At 49.1% G+C, this 16,811-nt stretch overlaps 1 protein-coding gene across 1 annotated transcript; it reads right to left on the minus strand.

The window, feature by feature from the left end:
• Positions 1 to 11,403: 11,403 nt before the first annotated feature.
• Positions 11,404 to 14,279, minus strand: LOC131207731 (specificity protein transcription factor 3). The gene is given in 4 exon segments (XM_058200356.1): positions 11,404 to 13,011; positions 13,014 to 13,041; positions 13,118 to 13,329; positions 14,268 to 14,279. Coding segments are annotated over 4 exon segments (1,860 nt in total).
• Between the last annotated feature and the right edge of the window lie 2,532 nt (positions 14,280 to 16,811).

Here is a 16,811-nt window from a genome sequence, read left to right on the forward strand (position 1 = left end):
GACAGATGGACAGGACCGGCGAAGAAAATGATTCTCGGCTGAAAGTACGCCTGTCGCCCACCTTTCTCGGGTCTGTGTGCCGGCTTTTATGCGTTCTGCTCTGGCTCGGCTCGGGCGTAGGATGATCGCAACAAGATGCAGCCTCCGGTGCGGTAGTGCAATCAACCGCCCATTTGCTCTCTCGCCGATGTTTGGACGCTTCGAAACGGATCGCACGAGGGAGGGCGCAATTGTCTGGGTAGAACGAAACGGACGGCAGCAAGGTGCATACTTAAACGTTGACGCAACTCCCGAAAGGGAAAGCCAGAAGTTGGAAATGGGCACCGTTCTGCTTGCCATCATTTGGACACTTGAAATAGACACCTCTGGGAGTATTGGGATTTGTTTGGAAGTGGCCCAACTACTCCACATGCGAGTATGCTTCCAATGCTTCCATGCTTTTGAGCATGCTTCCAAAAATCTTTATTCTTCTGAAGCTGTGTCATCAGCGGTAAAGTAATCCCTATTCTTGTCAATACACCTATGTCTACTCCCAACAGCATCTATTTAGCGATCGCTTGAGTTAAGGGAATGTTCAAAAGTCACATAATGCTAAGTCAACCGAATACGTTGATTGTGGGTCGAGTTTGTGACGAAAAGACCACAAAATGGTGACGAAAGTGTAACGCAAGGACTGCTCGTGATGCAAATACCCAGTATTGTCTCTCCACAAATCCTTTCTTTTATAAATACGGCCCGGTATGTTCTTCTAAGATAAAAAATAATCCTTGGAAGAAAAGAAGAAACAACTCGGTATTCTTTGTGGGTTGGAGTTCTTCGTCAGCTTGGTCAGTTTAGAGCACCATACTAATAATCGTATGGAAGGATATCTGAAGGATATCTGAAGTGAAGGATATCTTTTATAAAAAACTATCAAACATATCAAACATATTACCTGCCATTGTCATTATGTTTTCGAAACAATAACATGGATTTTGTGCGTCGACGCATCACTAGGGATTGGACTTGGGTCTATCGTCATAATCCTGAATCAAAATAAGAGACAACAGATTGATGTGAAAGTGCTTCTTCGGCTCCGAATCGAGTTCGTGCCCAAAAATTGTCCAAGAATATGTTAGAAACAGTGGTTTAGGATATGAAAGGAATTTTGTTTGTGGAATACTTGAAAACGGGTAAAATAATACATTCTGCATATTATTGTAACCTTTCAAATTGTCACCGCATTCACCAAATTTGGCCCTTGGCGACTTCCATCTGTTTCTCGACCTTCAAAAATTCTTTGCATCCTTCAAAAATTATTTTGTAGAGAGGGAATTCAGGAATTCATAAATTGGAGACTATACTGAATTTATATAGAAGCATTTCGAACTTTATAAATGCGTTTTTACTATCGAACCGCAGCACTTATTGAATAACCTGGTAACTCAACGGCTTCTTTTCTCAAATTTTGTTTTTGTTTTTGTATAATTTATGAATAGAGAAAAGCATCGTTTCGTTATGCGCTCATTGAGCCTCATTAACTAAATTAAACCGAATAAATTATAAGACCTGTGTTCGTACTTATTGATTTCAACATGTCCATTCGTCAGTGTCGCAATGTCCTCGGTTTTGTTTCTTTTGAATGCCTCTTTATCTTGTATTCGTTTCGTTTCGTATGCTTTCTATCTATACAATTTTTCCCACTACTGTCAGTAAAATAAACATTCATAACAATAATAAAGAACCATTTGTCCAAAATTGTACTAAATCGGTCCTTTGCTTCAACTGTTTGTCACAATTCATTTTATCCTAAAATATCGACAAAAGTCAACGATCGTAGAATATCGGTTGCCAAACACTCCTCGTTTGATGAGGATTCGGGCACCGTAATTGTTCCGTGGCTTTGGAAAACAAACGAATGCGGTTGCAGTGAACGAATCGCTTTAAAACCCCATCGCTCGTTTCTTGAGTGTTTATGCTGCTTTATGCTGGTGGGAGGGCCCCGTCGATGGTTTTCAATTTCCAACACTATCCTCTATCCGGCACTGCACGCCACCCGAAGAACGTTGACCGGATCGGCGTTCGATCCGGCGAAATTGAAAGCCTCGGCGGGCCCCAACACGAAACACGTTGGTCAGAGCGTAAAGGCGAAAAATTAAACGATTTATTTTCCGGCCCGAGTGGGTGGGTACGGTCGTTTGCAGGCGAAACGAGGAAGCAAAGGGAGCACCGCAACGGGTGGTGTAATTTTGGGCTTTTTAAATTACTTTTCGGAAAATAAATTCAACCAACGCGGGCGCCGCTGTTACGTTTCGGATGTTTATTTTCCACCCTTAAGTCCTCACGGTTTCGAAGTTCGGCATTTTAGGCACCGAAAATATTTGAGAAAATAATTGGAACTGTGAACGGACGGTTGGTGATTACCAAGAGGACCAAGTTTTAAAATGGTGCATCTCTGTTGGTGTTTCCGTTTAGAACTCGGCGCAACTTCGCCGGTGGTCCTGCAGCCTGCACGTGGCGGCACGCGCGATCGTAGTCTCGCTCCAGTTCACCAGGCGCAGGTGTTTGTAGACAGGACGGAGCACGCAGGGACGTTACATTTCCCCGGCACTAGCTAAACGATCGATCGATTATTTGTGACGTTTCCTCTTACTCATTGTGCTCACATTTACCATTTTCATTTGCATACAGCGATCGGGAAAGCAGGAGGGTGGCTTCGGAGAAAGGTCGCCCCGTGACCACGGCCGCACTGTTGACCCCCTGATGCGGGTGTTAATCGAACGATAAATGAGTCCACCGTGAGGTCCCAGAGTCCGCTGCGTAGACGCGTGCGCCCCACACGGTGGGTGGTATATGGTCGAGAGCATAACGGAGCATAAGAAAGGAGGCAACGGGAAAAGAGGAGTCGGTCGGGTGTTAATGAGTTGCCCAAACGCCGACCGAAAAACGTCGGTTCCGTGACATTGCGCGCACGTTCTGGCAGGTCACGTTCAGCTGCGCTTCAGTTGCTCCTTCCGTGGTTCCTTTGCAGGAAGATGGTTCTTACCGCCGTTTCGTGTCTCTAGTGTGTACAAAGCCCTAGACTGGAAATCCCGAAAAAAGCATAACTCTCCAAAAGGCCCAGTTCAATAAATTCGCTCGCATCAACTCTATGCACTTCAACTTTATTCTCGTTTTTGGCGCATCGCGTAACGCGTCTCTTGTTTCCATTCCACTCCACTTTCCATATTGCTTTCGATGTTTATCTGTTTATTTTAGGTTGGGTTTTTAGTTTAACTTACTTTTGCTTGCTTTCTTTAGAACTTTGCTTTTTTTTCTTCGAATGTTTAGTTTGCGCTTTCTTTCGCGTAACAGTAGAATGCGTCGTTTTAGAATGCATTTTAGTTTGTTTAGTTTGGGTTATTTATAAACTGTTCTCCACGAAGTTTGAAGGCTGCTGCTTGCACCGGCTGTGCTCTGTGAATATCGTCTAAATACTTGTCTAACTAACCATCGTCCAAACCGACGATGGTCCCTGTCAGGACCTGAAGGATGTCGCGGTCTGCCGGTTGCTATCGTGTTCGACTGTCAGCCCTTTCCCTATGTTTGATCCACTTCATGTTCCAAGATTTGGACACCGCACCGCCGCAGTTTAATTGTCGAGCCCTCCGAAGGGCGCTTGTTTGTGGTTCGAATTTTCACCGGTCCGTCAAAGTGCAGCACGCAGCGCGGCACGTCAAATCAAGTCTGTCTCTCGCTCGCTGTGTACCGACCGCTTTCTTTCGTTTACAAATTTGTTATCATAACTAGAACTGGAACGTTTCGAGAAGGAGTGTGAAAAAGTTCAGTCGACCGCGCCGGGACCCTCTCTCGGCCAAACATGCGTTCTGCGTTGTAAAGGCTAACTATTCTGTGGCCGGCCGGCACGCATGTTCCGTAATGTGTTTCCTTTGCTATTCTTTTTAAACGTTAAAACGGGGGTAAATATGAGAAAAATTGGGAAGAAAACTTCACATGTTTGTGTTGCGGTATTGTAAATTTGTTATCGTTAGTGTTTGAGGCAAGGCGAGTAAAGCTGTAACTGTGGCTGGGTGCCCATCGACGACAACGACGACGACGGCCCATTGGCTAGGTTGGCTAAAAAGTGAGCGAAAGAGTCGACAAAAGGAGTGCTTATGACTGTACTGTTACGGTTTTCTAGGTGTATAGATTTGTTTTGCATTCAAAGTTGTTAACACGAACGGTTTATGGCACATTTTTGAAGCATACTGGTGTTTTTTTTTGCATCTTGCGTAGCAGCAAATTTGTAACTGTTATTGTATTAATAGGTTTAATTTTTCATTTTCGTTTGCTCTTAACATTAGCTTCTTCTTCGTTGTTATCGCTTTCACTATTTTTTTAGTCGGCTTACCGCACTTTGGGTATGTTTTGCGAACATCGCAAACACTGCTTACGCTTGCAGCCGATGCTAGACGATTTTTGTTCGTTACTCTCGTACAATAAGGCACTTAATAAACATTTCTCATGTTATGTCCCAAAGACGGAAACTCGTTTTACGTGCTGCGCCCCGTAGGGTCCAAATGCGTTCTTCTTCTATGTCTACCGAAAAATTGTTCCTAGATTTGGTTTAGTGTTTACATCACAACGTTAACGGTTTTACGTTACCTTTTTGGTTTCTTGTCACTTTTCGTTTTGCAAGTAGAAATCATTCAAGTAAACAGTTAAATTTATTGTTCTATCTGAAACCGTGTGTAGGAGTAGAAACTGGAAACCACGGACCAACCAAAAACTCATTCTTCTCACAGCCCTCATCTCATACAGCATAAAAGACGAACAATGAACCTGAAAACGGGCAACTCAAAGGAGACGAGCGATGTTCACAAACAAAAAAAAGCAAAACCATAAAACGAACCGAATTGATATGCTGAAAAAAAAAATGGCAGAAAACAAACAACAAACAAAACAGCAAAACAATTCGAGTAAAAACCATTCACTTTATTCGACAAAATCAAGACAAAACATAATTCTCTAGCCAAATTTTGTACTGTAACAAATCGAAAATCGTTGTCTTTGAGCAGCCGGGGCCGGCATGTCGATGCCGCCGCCGCAGCAGCAGGTCTGCCGTTTTGTCTTCACGTAATCTTCGCTGCGCTTTTCGCTTGAGCAACGTCGGGAAACTTATCGGACTATTCGGAGAAAAAAGTGTTGTGTACACAAAGGAGTAAAACGGACACACTAAACGCTTACGGGGGGGAGGCTTATTCAATAAATAGGGCGAAACTTAACCGAACGTAACTTACGAATCGAGTAACGAGGCTTTTTTCTTCTCTACGGAACTCTCCTCGGAGGCAAGAATCTACAGCTTTGCGTTGGCGTCAGTGTCATAAATTAATAAGTGTAATTTTAACGACAATCGTTTTGTTTTTAAATCTGCCTCCCTTTAGCTTCACGGAGCAAAGGACAGCGGCAGCAGTAGCGGCTACTTGCGCACTACTTGTTTGCGTATTCTTTTCCCATTTTATGTATGTGCTATTTGTAAACAACAAAAAACACGTTTTTTGCGTTCAATTCACTTAACGTCACAACCGCTGTGAAGGGCTTTCTTTTTCCTAACTAGACACACGCGCACAAACACATCAATTGATCATCGACGGCTGGGAGGGTTCGTAAGGATTCAACAGGACCCAGACCCCGCTCCACTGCGCAGCGGACAAGTTACTCACTAATAGGACAAATCGAACAAACTTCAACTCCAACGCTTTCGCACAAGAAGCTCAAACATGAAAAAGATGGAACATGATAAAATTTAGAATCAAGGAACACTCTCTCTACGAGGCTTAATAATAGTAAACGCGTTAGAGGTAAGGATAAAACGAGAAAAATCAACGCCCAAGACGGTTGGCGCCCTCAGCTCTCTTTTTTTGCTTTTTAGCCAAGCCACGGGGTAAAGAAGTATATCAAAAATAAATAAAAGGAGTGAACTAGAATACAGTTTACAGTCCAGTTCCAGTAGCCGGTAAACAGTCAAGCAAATGCTATCTAAACAGTAACAGTGAGCGGCCCCGTGGGCGCGCGTACATGCGATAATAAATAGCGAGAGTAAAAGTGAGTGAGTCTAGACTTAAGCAGCTAAGTAAGAATGTTAATAAAGATAGAAAGATAAACACATGAGATAAGAAAATTTCAAAAATCGCAAATTTAAGGATACTTTTGCACGCATTCACAACCGCTGAGTGACGCCCGTCGGCGCGAGAGGAAAGAAAGTTGCGAATGGCTGCGGGTTGGGTTGTCTTGGGAGTCGTTTGTAGCCTTTGCCTGGTTTCTGTGAGCCAGTTTCCACATCGTCTCATCGTCTGGCGCGTTCGAGCAGTGTAATTGTTTAAGGTACATAACAGCGTTAGGAAGTTGGCTCTTGGGGCATTCTTAACCTTCTTGACGCGGGTCGTTCTGTTCTCACTCATGGTTTTTGCTTACAATTACCGGGGCTCTAAAAGGACGAAACGAAACAAATGCCTGTATGCATTGCGCTTCATATTTACACAGATACATCCTCAGCTTTTCGTGTTGCACAATCACCATTCTCCGGGGCTCGTGCTCGGCTTGGCGCGTGCATCAAAAAATAAGTTAAACTTAACGTTAATGGTTGGGAGCAAGCAAACTGTCCCGGCACACTCGCACTCGCATCTCCTAACACTAACGCCGGCCGACGCGTACGGGCTAAAATAAATTATACATGCTTCCCGTTCCGAAAAGGACCCCGCAAAAAGCTTACTGACAAACAGGGTCATGAAGGAGCGACACACGCTCCGTCAGTAACATCGCACTAAACACTAAAATAGAATTAAACTTTCAAACGTTCCGCGCACTTACACGATAATAAATGCCCCTGACGATGATGATTGAACCGATCCGATTCGGCTGCTGCGTCTTACCGTACCTTCCGGCGGCGGGACCGCTTCTGGTAGAGTCCGCCGGAAGCGCCAATCATGCACAAAACTTTACGCTGACTAATTTTTAGTTTCTCTAGCTTTGCTGCGCTTTGTTTCTGGTTTTTTTTCTCGCTTCGTTTTCGCATTTGACAACTTTTCTTAACATCTGAGATCTCGAGAATTCGCGCGTGGCCACCTCATCGCTTTTGGTTCTCGCCCTGGTACCTGTCTGTGTGGTTTCTCTTCCGTTTCGTGCTTATGGCTTGCGTGTGTGTGCGTTGCGTGTTAATTTCCACCTTTCACTTTTCCCGTTGTGTTTTGTGTTGTTGACAGCTGCAATTTCTTGGTTTGTCCGTCCGACTTCGGACCCTAGTTCCGTGTTTGTTGCTTTGTTTCGCGATCCAGTCGGCTCACTACAAGGATCCACTACGTTTTCCTTTATATAGTTTTCTTTCCACTACTACGTTTCGCTTGTTTCACTAGCGGGTTGTAAATTTGGCACATGGTTCTGGTTGTCTTCCCTTTCTTCGTACGTGTTAGAATCGTTTCGATTGTGTTGCCGACATTCTATCTTGTGATTGTATTGCACCGTTCCGTTTCGGACGAGCTGGGGCTGAGAAAGAAAGTGTCTTCGAGTGTGTGCGTGCATGTATGTGAGTGGGATTCAGAGGAACCGAGAGGAGTGGACATCCCGAAACAAACGAGAAGGAGTTGCGTGAGAGCGAGAAGGACACTAGCCACTAGTCAAGGACTTCACTAGACGACAGAACGTGAACGCGGCTAAAGTTAACGCGCGTTTTCTTTCGGCTTCCTAAGGGCACCCCCGGAGCATAAGGTAACGATCGCAGTCTTGACCCTTTGCCAAAAAGGGTCGCAGGCCATGATTTATTTCGACGCGCGTGCGATTTTTGGTAGCCCCCCCAAAAACTATTGCCAAAAAATGGCGGACTTGACGTAGAGTGGACGCGGTCACTTCGTCGAAAGGTCCGTCATCCATCGATCCACGTTTGGATTTCCATTCCTGGCGCGCCGGCAACGCAGGAAATAGCGCCCATGTGCTAACGATGGCCCGCTCCTAATGGGCGCGCGCTCTAGGCCGGTCGCCGGTTAGAAGTGGCGCAACCGGTCAAGTGGCCAGCCCCCCAGGTGACGGTCGGGGAGCAATAAATCATTCGCACCAAACAGAGCCGTGGGAGAGACGGGCGAAATGTAAACAAGTTTCGTCCGTCGGCCAACCGACGGCCGGGTAGCCGCCCGTAGTTCGGATCAGGAAGAGGCCGTGAAAAACAACAGCAAAAAAAAAAAACTAGACCAGATCAGGTTGGTCAAGTGTACACTTCTCGTGGGGATCGCTCCCAGAAAGAGAGCGAAAAGGTTCCACGGGAACACATAATCGGCCGATTATCGGGGCCAGACCCAGGGTATCATTAGCGAAGCGCGGACCTCGGATTTCAAATACAAGAAATGCAGAAGTCGGCACTGTTTTGGCACTGCCAGGAGCAACCTACCTTCCGTCGCCGTTAATGGCCGGAAATGGGTTATAAAATCGAAGAATCCACCGAGGAGAACTGTGACAGGAACCTATCGCAGAGACTCTAGCTATTGGTCCAATGAAGATACGGTGGTGGTTCCCTCACAATTCTCAACCAGTAACTGGTTGGACTAATTGTCCCGGGAGCGCTGACGTACCGTCACCAAAAGAGCGACCTTTCTGGGGCTGGTACCGCACTCTGTCGAGACAAAGGACCAACGGTTAGGCTAAACGGTATACCCGGCACTCGGGCTTGTCGGGTCGGCAAATCATCCTAAAACAATCACGAGGCCAGTGCGTCGTCGCTGTCATGGGGCGCGTCGCCAAAAATGCAATTTCCTTTCCATGGGGCGCACCGGCAATTTTTTTGCGTCCAGCGACTTCCGACCAGGACGACGGGCTGGACCTCGCAGGATTTCTGGCAACCGTATCGCGGAGGCTGCCTAAATCACCAGCCCTCGGGGAAGGTTCCAGGCCACCAGAACTTGGCACCAGCCAGCACCAGCAGGAACACCCCGCAAGTAATTACGGGAAAAAGTTAGAACATTCATCGCGACCTCCACGCGGCGGCCACCCTCTCCGCGTGGGCTCCATCTCCGACCTCTGGCCGTGCAATTGTTCTATGGGTTAGCGCGTGACTTTTTTGCCCCCCACCCCCCGGGGGGATTGACAGGGACAGTGGCGCCCTTAGCCGACCCCGGAAGCGGGTCGGCCCGTCACCGTCATAATGCACTTTCCCCAGCGGGGCGGTTCGATCCCCGGACCTCTCAGGATCAGAGGACTGCCCATTTATTCTCCCCCGGGCGGGCCTTGGGCGGCCTGAGGTGTAAGCTTTTTGCCTGAAAAGCCATAATTCACCACAGTTTCCAAGTCCTGGCTAGGGGGTTTGTTTCACCAAACTTGTCCGGGCGCCTGTGAGCGTGTGCGCTTCGGTTGATGCAGAGGACCCGCTGGCTTTGGGCCCAAAGTCGGCCAGGCAGACGACGCCCGACCGACCGACCGGCCGGCCGGCCGGCAGCTCTTTGAGGGTGGCCACTGAATCAAACCAGGGGTGTTCCCGGGCCCACGGTCCAAGGATAATGCATGATGTTTCGCCTCGCACACTGTATCACTTTGGCTCGCACAGGATAGTTCATTGCATGCAGGCAAAGACTTCCCCACCAGGACCAGCACCACCGGGGTGGTAGTTACTGGCACCGGCACCGTTCCACGTCCTGGCGCCATTATTTCACACGAAAGAGAAAGAGGAACAAGGACCAACCGGGACCGGGACAAATAAAAGGAGGATGAAATTGCAACCGGGTTGGGCGCAATGCAGATTGCGGCGTAGTTGGTCCAGTCAGTAGTTGCGCTGCCGCAGAGTTGCTGTCGGAACCGGAGCCCATTGTGAAGCCATTGTTGTGTCCTGTCGTTCGCTGTGTGCGGCGTGTGGTTGTCCTGTTAAAGTTTTCGGTCTACGTTCTACGGGATGATCCATGGTTTGAGTGCCAACCAAAAGTGACTGAGCTCCCGTAATCGGTTTCCCCGGTTGTTGTGACGCGGACCACGGACTAATTCTGGACGAGGGCGAAAGGACGAACCTCCCACACATACACAGCCAACCGGAACTGGGGGACCACCGGGAGTACCTCATTAACCCGGAATCGTGCAGCGCCGCAAAGTCCGGCCCGGGGGTCCTGCCGACTTCGCGTGGACCTAGTTTCCTAGTCCGCCCTAGGATATTGCGCGGGTGGCAATTGTGTGCCTCAGGGGTCCGGGCACGCTAATTATGCCCATTATACCGTCGCGACCAGCCAGACCTTCGGGACTGCTTTTGCGGGTGGCCCCCACCAGCACGGCTCAAGAAGCTCGGCGTGGCAAAGGACACGGAATGGGCTTAGCCCGGGAAGTCGGCAGCAATGTGCAGTGCGCCAATAAAAAGTGCTGGAGCGGAGCCGACGACAGTCGGAAGGACGGCCGGGCGAAGGTATAATATTCAATTTGCATGATTGAAAATTTAAATTAAGATCATGCAGTAGTTTCGGGAAGTTCCGGCGTTCAGGGGCTTCTGGGCTGGCGGGAGACCTTAGCGGGTTCCTGGGGTGGGGGGGTTGGCGTCTTTCGCAGTGGTTTGAAGTTTGGCGAAGAATTGCGCCCGAGGTCTGGAAGTCGGGTCGGTCGGGGGAACAGCTGGAAGTTTGTTTTTCGCATTTCCCGGGCGAAAGTAGGAGTTTTGACGCTCTGCGTTGTTAGCCTGATGGAAGTGTCCGGACAGGGATGGGAACTGGAATTGGCTTGGGATCTGGGTCTGATGGTTAGTTAAATCGGGTGTCTACACAACTCTTGTCCATTCTCGGGTTTTTGCGGCAGATTTCCTTGTTTTTCAGTGAGTAAGGCACACGGAGTTAGAGTAAGGCGTTCGTGGCATCTACATCGTTTGCTCGCTACAGCTCGGTTGAGTGAGTCGCTGACACTGACACTTGAAAATACTACCTCTCTACCTGTTCTCTGTGGGTACATCTGAAATCCGTTCCGAAACACCACCACCTACACCTACATTCTACACCTAAACTGAGGTTGCACCTGGCACCGCACGATCGGCGGAATGTTTAACGAAGACCGGATCGCTGTGACTGGATCGCGACTCTCTCTCTCTGGAGCGTCTTCGTTGAAATCTGTGGACTAGCACTGAAGACTGAAATCCAATGGTCGACGCTGCCGTGGGAGTTTGGGAAGCGTTGCAGGGCGAACTGGAGCACGTCGCTCTTACTAACGCCGCAAGGTATTCACAACCATCGAGATTTTGTTTCTGTAAAGGCAACTCTGGGCGCCACTCGCAGGTCACCTCCGTCTATAACATCGTCCCTAGCCTAGCCCTATAATGACACGCATAGAACGCGCGCGCACGGGAATGGAACGTGAATTGAAAAGCAAAGGTCTACGAACTAGGGCAGAACCCGACACACACGCAGGAACTACCACCGACCGAAACCGACCGAACTCTTCTTACGACTCAGTCTTGGTCTCCAGGACGAAGCTCGTGGCACCGAAACCGCCTCCGCCGCCACCGACGAGCTCCTTCTTGATGCTTCGCCCCGAAGAGCCCAGACTGACGAGGGGCAGCATGATCGGCTTCTGGTCCATCAGGAGTGGACTGGCGCCACCACCTAGGCCGGGACCGCCTCCGCCCCGCTGGGACTCGTAGCGGGTGTGGGTTCGCATGTGCCGGGTGATCATGTCACGCCGGCAGGCTGCGTACGGACACTGCGGACACTTGTAGGGCTTCTCGCCGGTGTGGGTGCGCTGGTGCGTCGACAGGTGATCGGAGCGGGAGAAGATCTGGCCACAGACCTTGCACGAGTACGGCTTGACACCGGTGTGGAGTCGCATGTGGCGGGTCAGCATATCCGAGCGGGCGAACGAACGCTGGCAGACCTCGCACATGTACGACTTGGTGATGTCAGTCGCCCCGGTCCGACTCTTGTGCCGTGACGCCATGTGCTTCGCAAGTCGATCCTGGAGTGAGAAGAGCTGCCCGCACACCGGACACATATAAGCCACGTCCGAGCCGGGTGGCATCTCCTCGACGACGGGCGACACGTTCAGGTTGAAGCCGTGGTGATGTCCGAGCCCATTGAGGTGTCCGGCGGCGTACGGTGAGGAAGCTGGTTGCCGGTGGCGGTCTCCACTGCAGTCCTCACGCTTCACGATCAACTTTGGTGGGGCAGGCGATCCGTCACCTGTGGCTGGAGGTGGCGGACTGTCCGACAGGCTACTGTTCGGCTCGAGCTTGATCACAGGTGAGGCGGACAGCAGACAGGACGAGGGTGACCCGAGTCGCCCAGAGCCACCGCTACAGGACGACTTCATCGATAGGTCAAGTGGCTGCTCCTGGGCCAGGCCGTTCCTTTCTCGGCCCTTCCCTGACTGGGCGCCCTTCGCTGAGCCCTGGCTGGATTTTTTCTTCTTCCTCGTCGGCTGTTGGGGCGGTTGCTGCTGCTGCTGCTGCTGCGGTCCCTGTGGCGGCTGATGAAGGTCGGAATCGGAATGGCTTCGCTGGCGGGCAAACTCCTGGTACAGGAGCTTCGTCGGTTCGGGCAGGTAGTTGAACAGGGCGAGCGGGTTAAAGTACTGCAGGTGTTTGTAGAGGTGCTGCTGGTCCGGCTGCTCCTGCTTGATCTGCGACGGCTGTAGCGCTAGGCGCTGCGACGGTGACGGAAGTGCCGTCGGGAGCGTTGTCGGCTGCGGAGTTTGGTCCTGCTTCGAGACTGGTCGCTTCTGGGGCAAGGGTCGATTCTCGTCCACCTCGCTCAACCGCAGTGGACTGATGCTGATACGTGGGCTGGCGGAGTACGGAAAGACCACGTCCTCGGCAGCCGAATCTTCGGCGCTGGAGCGTGAATCGAGGCCACACTTGAGGGAGAACCCGACCGGGACCGAGACCGGATCGCCGACGTTGTTGTTGTTGTGGTTCACCACCGCCGTGCCGCCGTTGTGGAGCTTGTCCAGCACCGCCGACAGCCGTTTCCGCTTGTGTTTCTTCTGCTCCGAGCGGAACAGATTGTTGTTGGCGGCCGCCGGCAGGTTGTTGTTGTTCTCGTGTCCATCGTCCGACGAGGAGGCCGCGTTCGAGCGTGGCTGGGACTGCGGCTGGGGTTGCGGGGTCTGCGGTGGTGCCGGGGACAGCTCGTCCACCGCCCGATCAGGTGGTTGCTGCAACTGTTGCTGCTGCTGCTGCTGCTGCTGTTGCTGCTGCTGCTGCTGATGCTGTTGCTGTTCCAGGGCGATGGCGGCCGCCTGGTACAGGTAGTAGGCATGTGGACGACCCGTCTGGATGTGCCCCATTGGGTCATAACCGCCATCCGCCATAGTCATTAGGTCCGTCGTTCTGTTATAGGGCCGGTGGATCAAGCGAAACTCAACGGCATCAATCTGGGGTTGTAAAACATGAAACGAGAAGTGGGAGAAAGCCAAAAACAGGCGTTAGACAAAATGGTCCAGTGACGGGAATGGGGAAGTAGAGGTGCTGGTTCGGAGAAAAGTCGATAAATGGTCGATGAGCGATCATCATTATCACCCGGCGGCGCCCCGGTTCCGTAGGATTGCGGTGCCCGACTCTCATCATTAGCTGGAATTGTTCCATGAGACCTACGGAGCTCTCCGAATCACGTAGCGCCGACGTAGACAAATTAAGGACACATAAAACGTCCCAAATTGAACCAATGTTTCGGCATTAGTCAAAAGTGAATTTCTGGAGCTTCGGACCTGTTGTCAACCGCCGGTAGATTCGGGGGAGACCGCACCACGCGAGACCGTTAATTAGCTGGAACTGGGGCGGGCCAATATTTTAAGTTGGGGGGAATGGGAATTTAAATAATTATGACATCGGCCCTCGCACTAGGCCGTAGCGGTTCCCACAGGACTCCTGCCCGCGATCCTAGCAGTAGTTTTAATTATGCATCAAACGGGGCCCACCATCGGGGCTTGACCAGGTCTGAGTGTGTGTCGCACAAGATGGCGCACACTTGACACTACGGGTGGCCATAGCCGAACATCTAGATTTTAGGTCCGGAGCCGGACCCTGGGTCTGCGTTCACGGAAACCGGTTAATTGAAGTGAGAAAAGAACTCCAATGATTCACCGGTCCTCAGGTCTTCGGAGGCGCCTGTTTGAATTGAATTGCATTCTGTCAAATAACAACGCTGTCTAAGGAAGGAGTAACGGGAATTTGTAATTTTAAAACTTCCCGCTGTAAATTTTTCAAAAGGATTTTCTTTCTCGACTTGGTACAAATGTAACTTTGTTTAATGCCAATTTTAAGCGCGATTTGGCATTCAGTTCTTTTATATCGTCATTAACACTAGATATACCACACCGGTCATTTTGACCGATTTTAAAACACAAACGGCTTAATATTTTTTATGCTTGAACTTTAATTTGAAAGGTGCATTCAAAACATTTATTTATACAATACATTTTTGATTGCAGAAAATAAGAAACTATGAAAAACTATGATTTCCGAAGTGGTAGGTCTTCAACTCAAGCGGTGCTATATTTGAAAATCTCATTCCATTAAAGATCATTTACTTAAGCTCAGCATGTTAATAGTTACGTAATAGTTTTGTTAATAGTTATAATCGTTACGCGAACAAACGAACAATCATTGATCATCTCTAGTCCCGAATTCGAATTGCTTTTACCGAGATAGGGCCAGCGACAATCGAAAATGTACTCAAAAATAGGTCGATCCAATGGGCTATTGTTAAGACAGCCGTGGTAGACCTTTGACCAAATTTTTTTTTTCCATTAAAAAATGTTTTAAATGCACCTTTCAAACAAAAGTTCAAGCCGTTTGTTTTAAATAACCAAATAAAAAAGCGTATCATATATGGCTCACCCTCACCCCATTTAAAAAAAGGTAGTATATCTAGTATTATAAACAAGATAACTTTTTTGGTAGATTTGATTTTTTAATATGGATAAATCTATTGACCAAAGATATTGTGTAAAACTTTGTGTTGCTAACAAAATTAAGTGCGCGGATGCATTTCGACTGTGGCTTATTATGAATCAATTTTGTCACGAAGTAGCGTTCATCAATGGTTCAAAAGGTTCTCAAAGGGGCGGAAAAGATGTGAACTCACGGAGAGACAAGTTTGGTCCAATGTGAAGAGTTTTGCTTACAGTTTTCTTCGATTTCTGGGGTGAGATGCATCATGAGTTTTTGCATCAGGTGCGATGAGGTGAGGTGCATCATGAAGTGCAACATGAGTTTCCAACACCTTAAATCACTACTTCGTGGGACCCATTTTGAGAGCATTTTGAGAGACACACAAATTTGCATTTCTCGAAAAAAGCTATCAAAAGTGTTTCGATAAAAGGTTTGTATGTTGGAAGAAGCATGTTACTTCAGAAGAGGCCTATTTCGAAGGCGTCAATATAAATGTAGATGATTAATAGAGCACTTTCTTTAAAAACACAAACTCCTGTTGCTTATTTGACAGAATATAGTTTCTAAGCAGGCGTCGTCTATATTAAGGGTTGCCCGAATAGTTCGAAGTTTCCGATTTATGGGACACGAAATAAGGCAAACTTTGGGTTCTTCGGTCCGCGGGAATCTTCACACGCTGTTGCCCCTCTAAGGCTCTTCGACGTAGTGATGCCGTTTGCGGGCACCAACATTTCGAAAGAAGAAAGTCCGTACGTACCTCTGAACACTGATTTGTAGCACAACTGGATCCTTCGCACATCCTCACGCGATGACGTAGCTCAACGATTTGCAGTTCAACTGTTCGTGCTATGGCTACTACGATCGAACATCGCCTTGCCTTGACATACGTCAAACACCCCAAACCCGAAAAGGTTTGCAAACCGAAGACAGCACATCCAAGAGTGTGCCTGCGCATGTGGACTCGGCCCAGGGAAATTAACAAATCTCGCTATCAAGTGCCGATTAGAGTTGGAAAAATATTTACCAACCATCCTCAGCCAGCCAGCCAGCCAGCCAGCCAGCCAGTTTCTTACAGTGTGTTTGATCACGCAAACTGTATGTCCACACACATACACAAACACATACGTGGTTGGAGTCGCATTCGGACACCTGATCATTAGCGCGATCGCGCAGCGCAAGGACGGGGCCGATGCCGCCGCCACGGTTAATGCACAGTCACGTTTCACAAATTTGCACCCCAAACCTGCGCCAACAGTCAAATAAAGTCTCCCACAACAGCCCACAAAGCCCACCTCGCCCCTCGAACCCTACACGCCAGACCCCTGCGTATGTATGCGTGTAAGTGTACATTTATCAGTCAATGAGTTGAGACTTGTCTAATGTTTTGCTCTCCCACCAAATCGATGCTGCTGACCGATGAGGGGGTCGGTGAGGGTGTGGTGAGGGGTGTCGGCTAATGCCTTGAGGGGGTGCTAACCCACCCCCAAGCACGCACACTCCCACATTCGATTGGTTTCCCGTCACACAAGGTGAGCTTAGAGATCCGAAATTCTGAACAATTCCCAGAGCCTGAGAGATCGAGAGAGGGACAGCATGCTCGATCGACCCATCTCGCTCGCTCGCTCGCAATACTCTTTTCGCGGTCGGTCGATTATTTACAAATGTTTCAAGTCAAATATTATCGCAAGAAGCTTTATTATGTTAATGTGTCTGGTGCTCTCCGCTGCGGTTTTGGGACGCCGCGTTGGCGCGTTCGATTGCGCACTTGACTCTCGGTGCGCCGGGAAGCCCTTAAGTACCACCTCACTCCTGCTTGGTCTGAAGCGCCACCTGCGGTTACCATGCCGGTGCCGGTACTGGATGGTGATGGTTAACGTCAAGTTAACGAGCCAGCGCAACGGGCCGCCATCAAGGCTTCAAAGGCCTCTCCACAGGATTATTCGCTCGCAGCATAAGATGCTGC

The sequence above is a fragment of the Anopheles bellator genome, chromosome 2 (genome assembly GCF_943735745.2).
Source record: "Anopheles bellator chromosome 2, idAnoBellAS_SP24_06.2, whole genome shotgun sequence".
In the NCBI taxonomy this organism is placed as follows: domain Eukaryota; kingdom Metazoa; phylum Arthropoda; class Insecta; order Diptera; family Culicidae; genus Anopheles; species Anopheles bellator.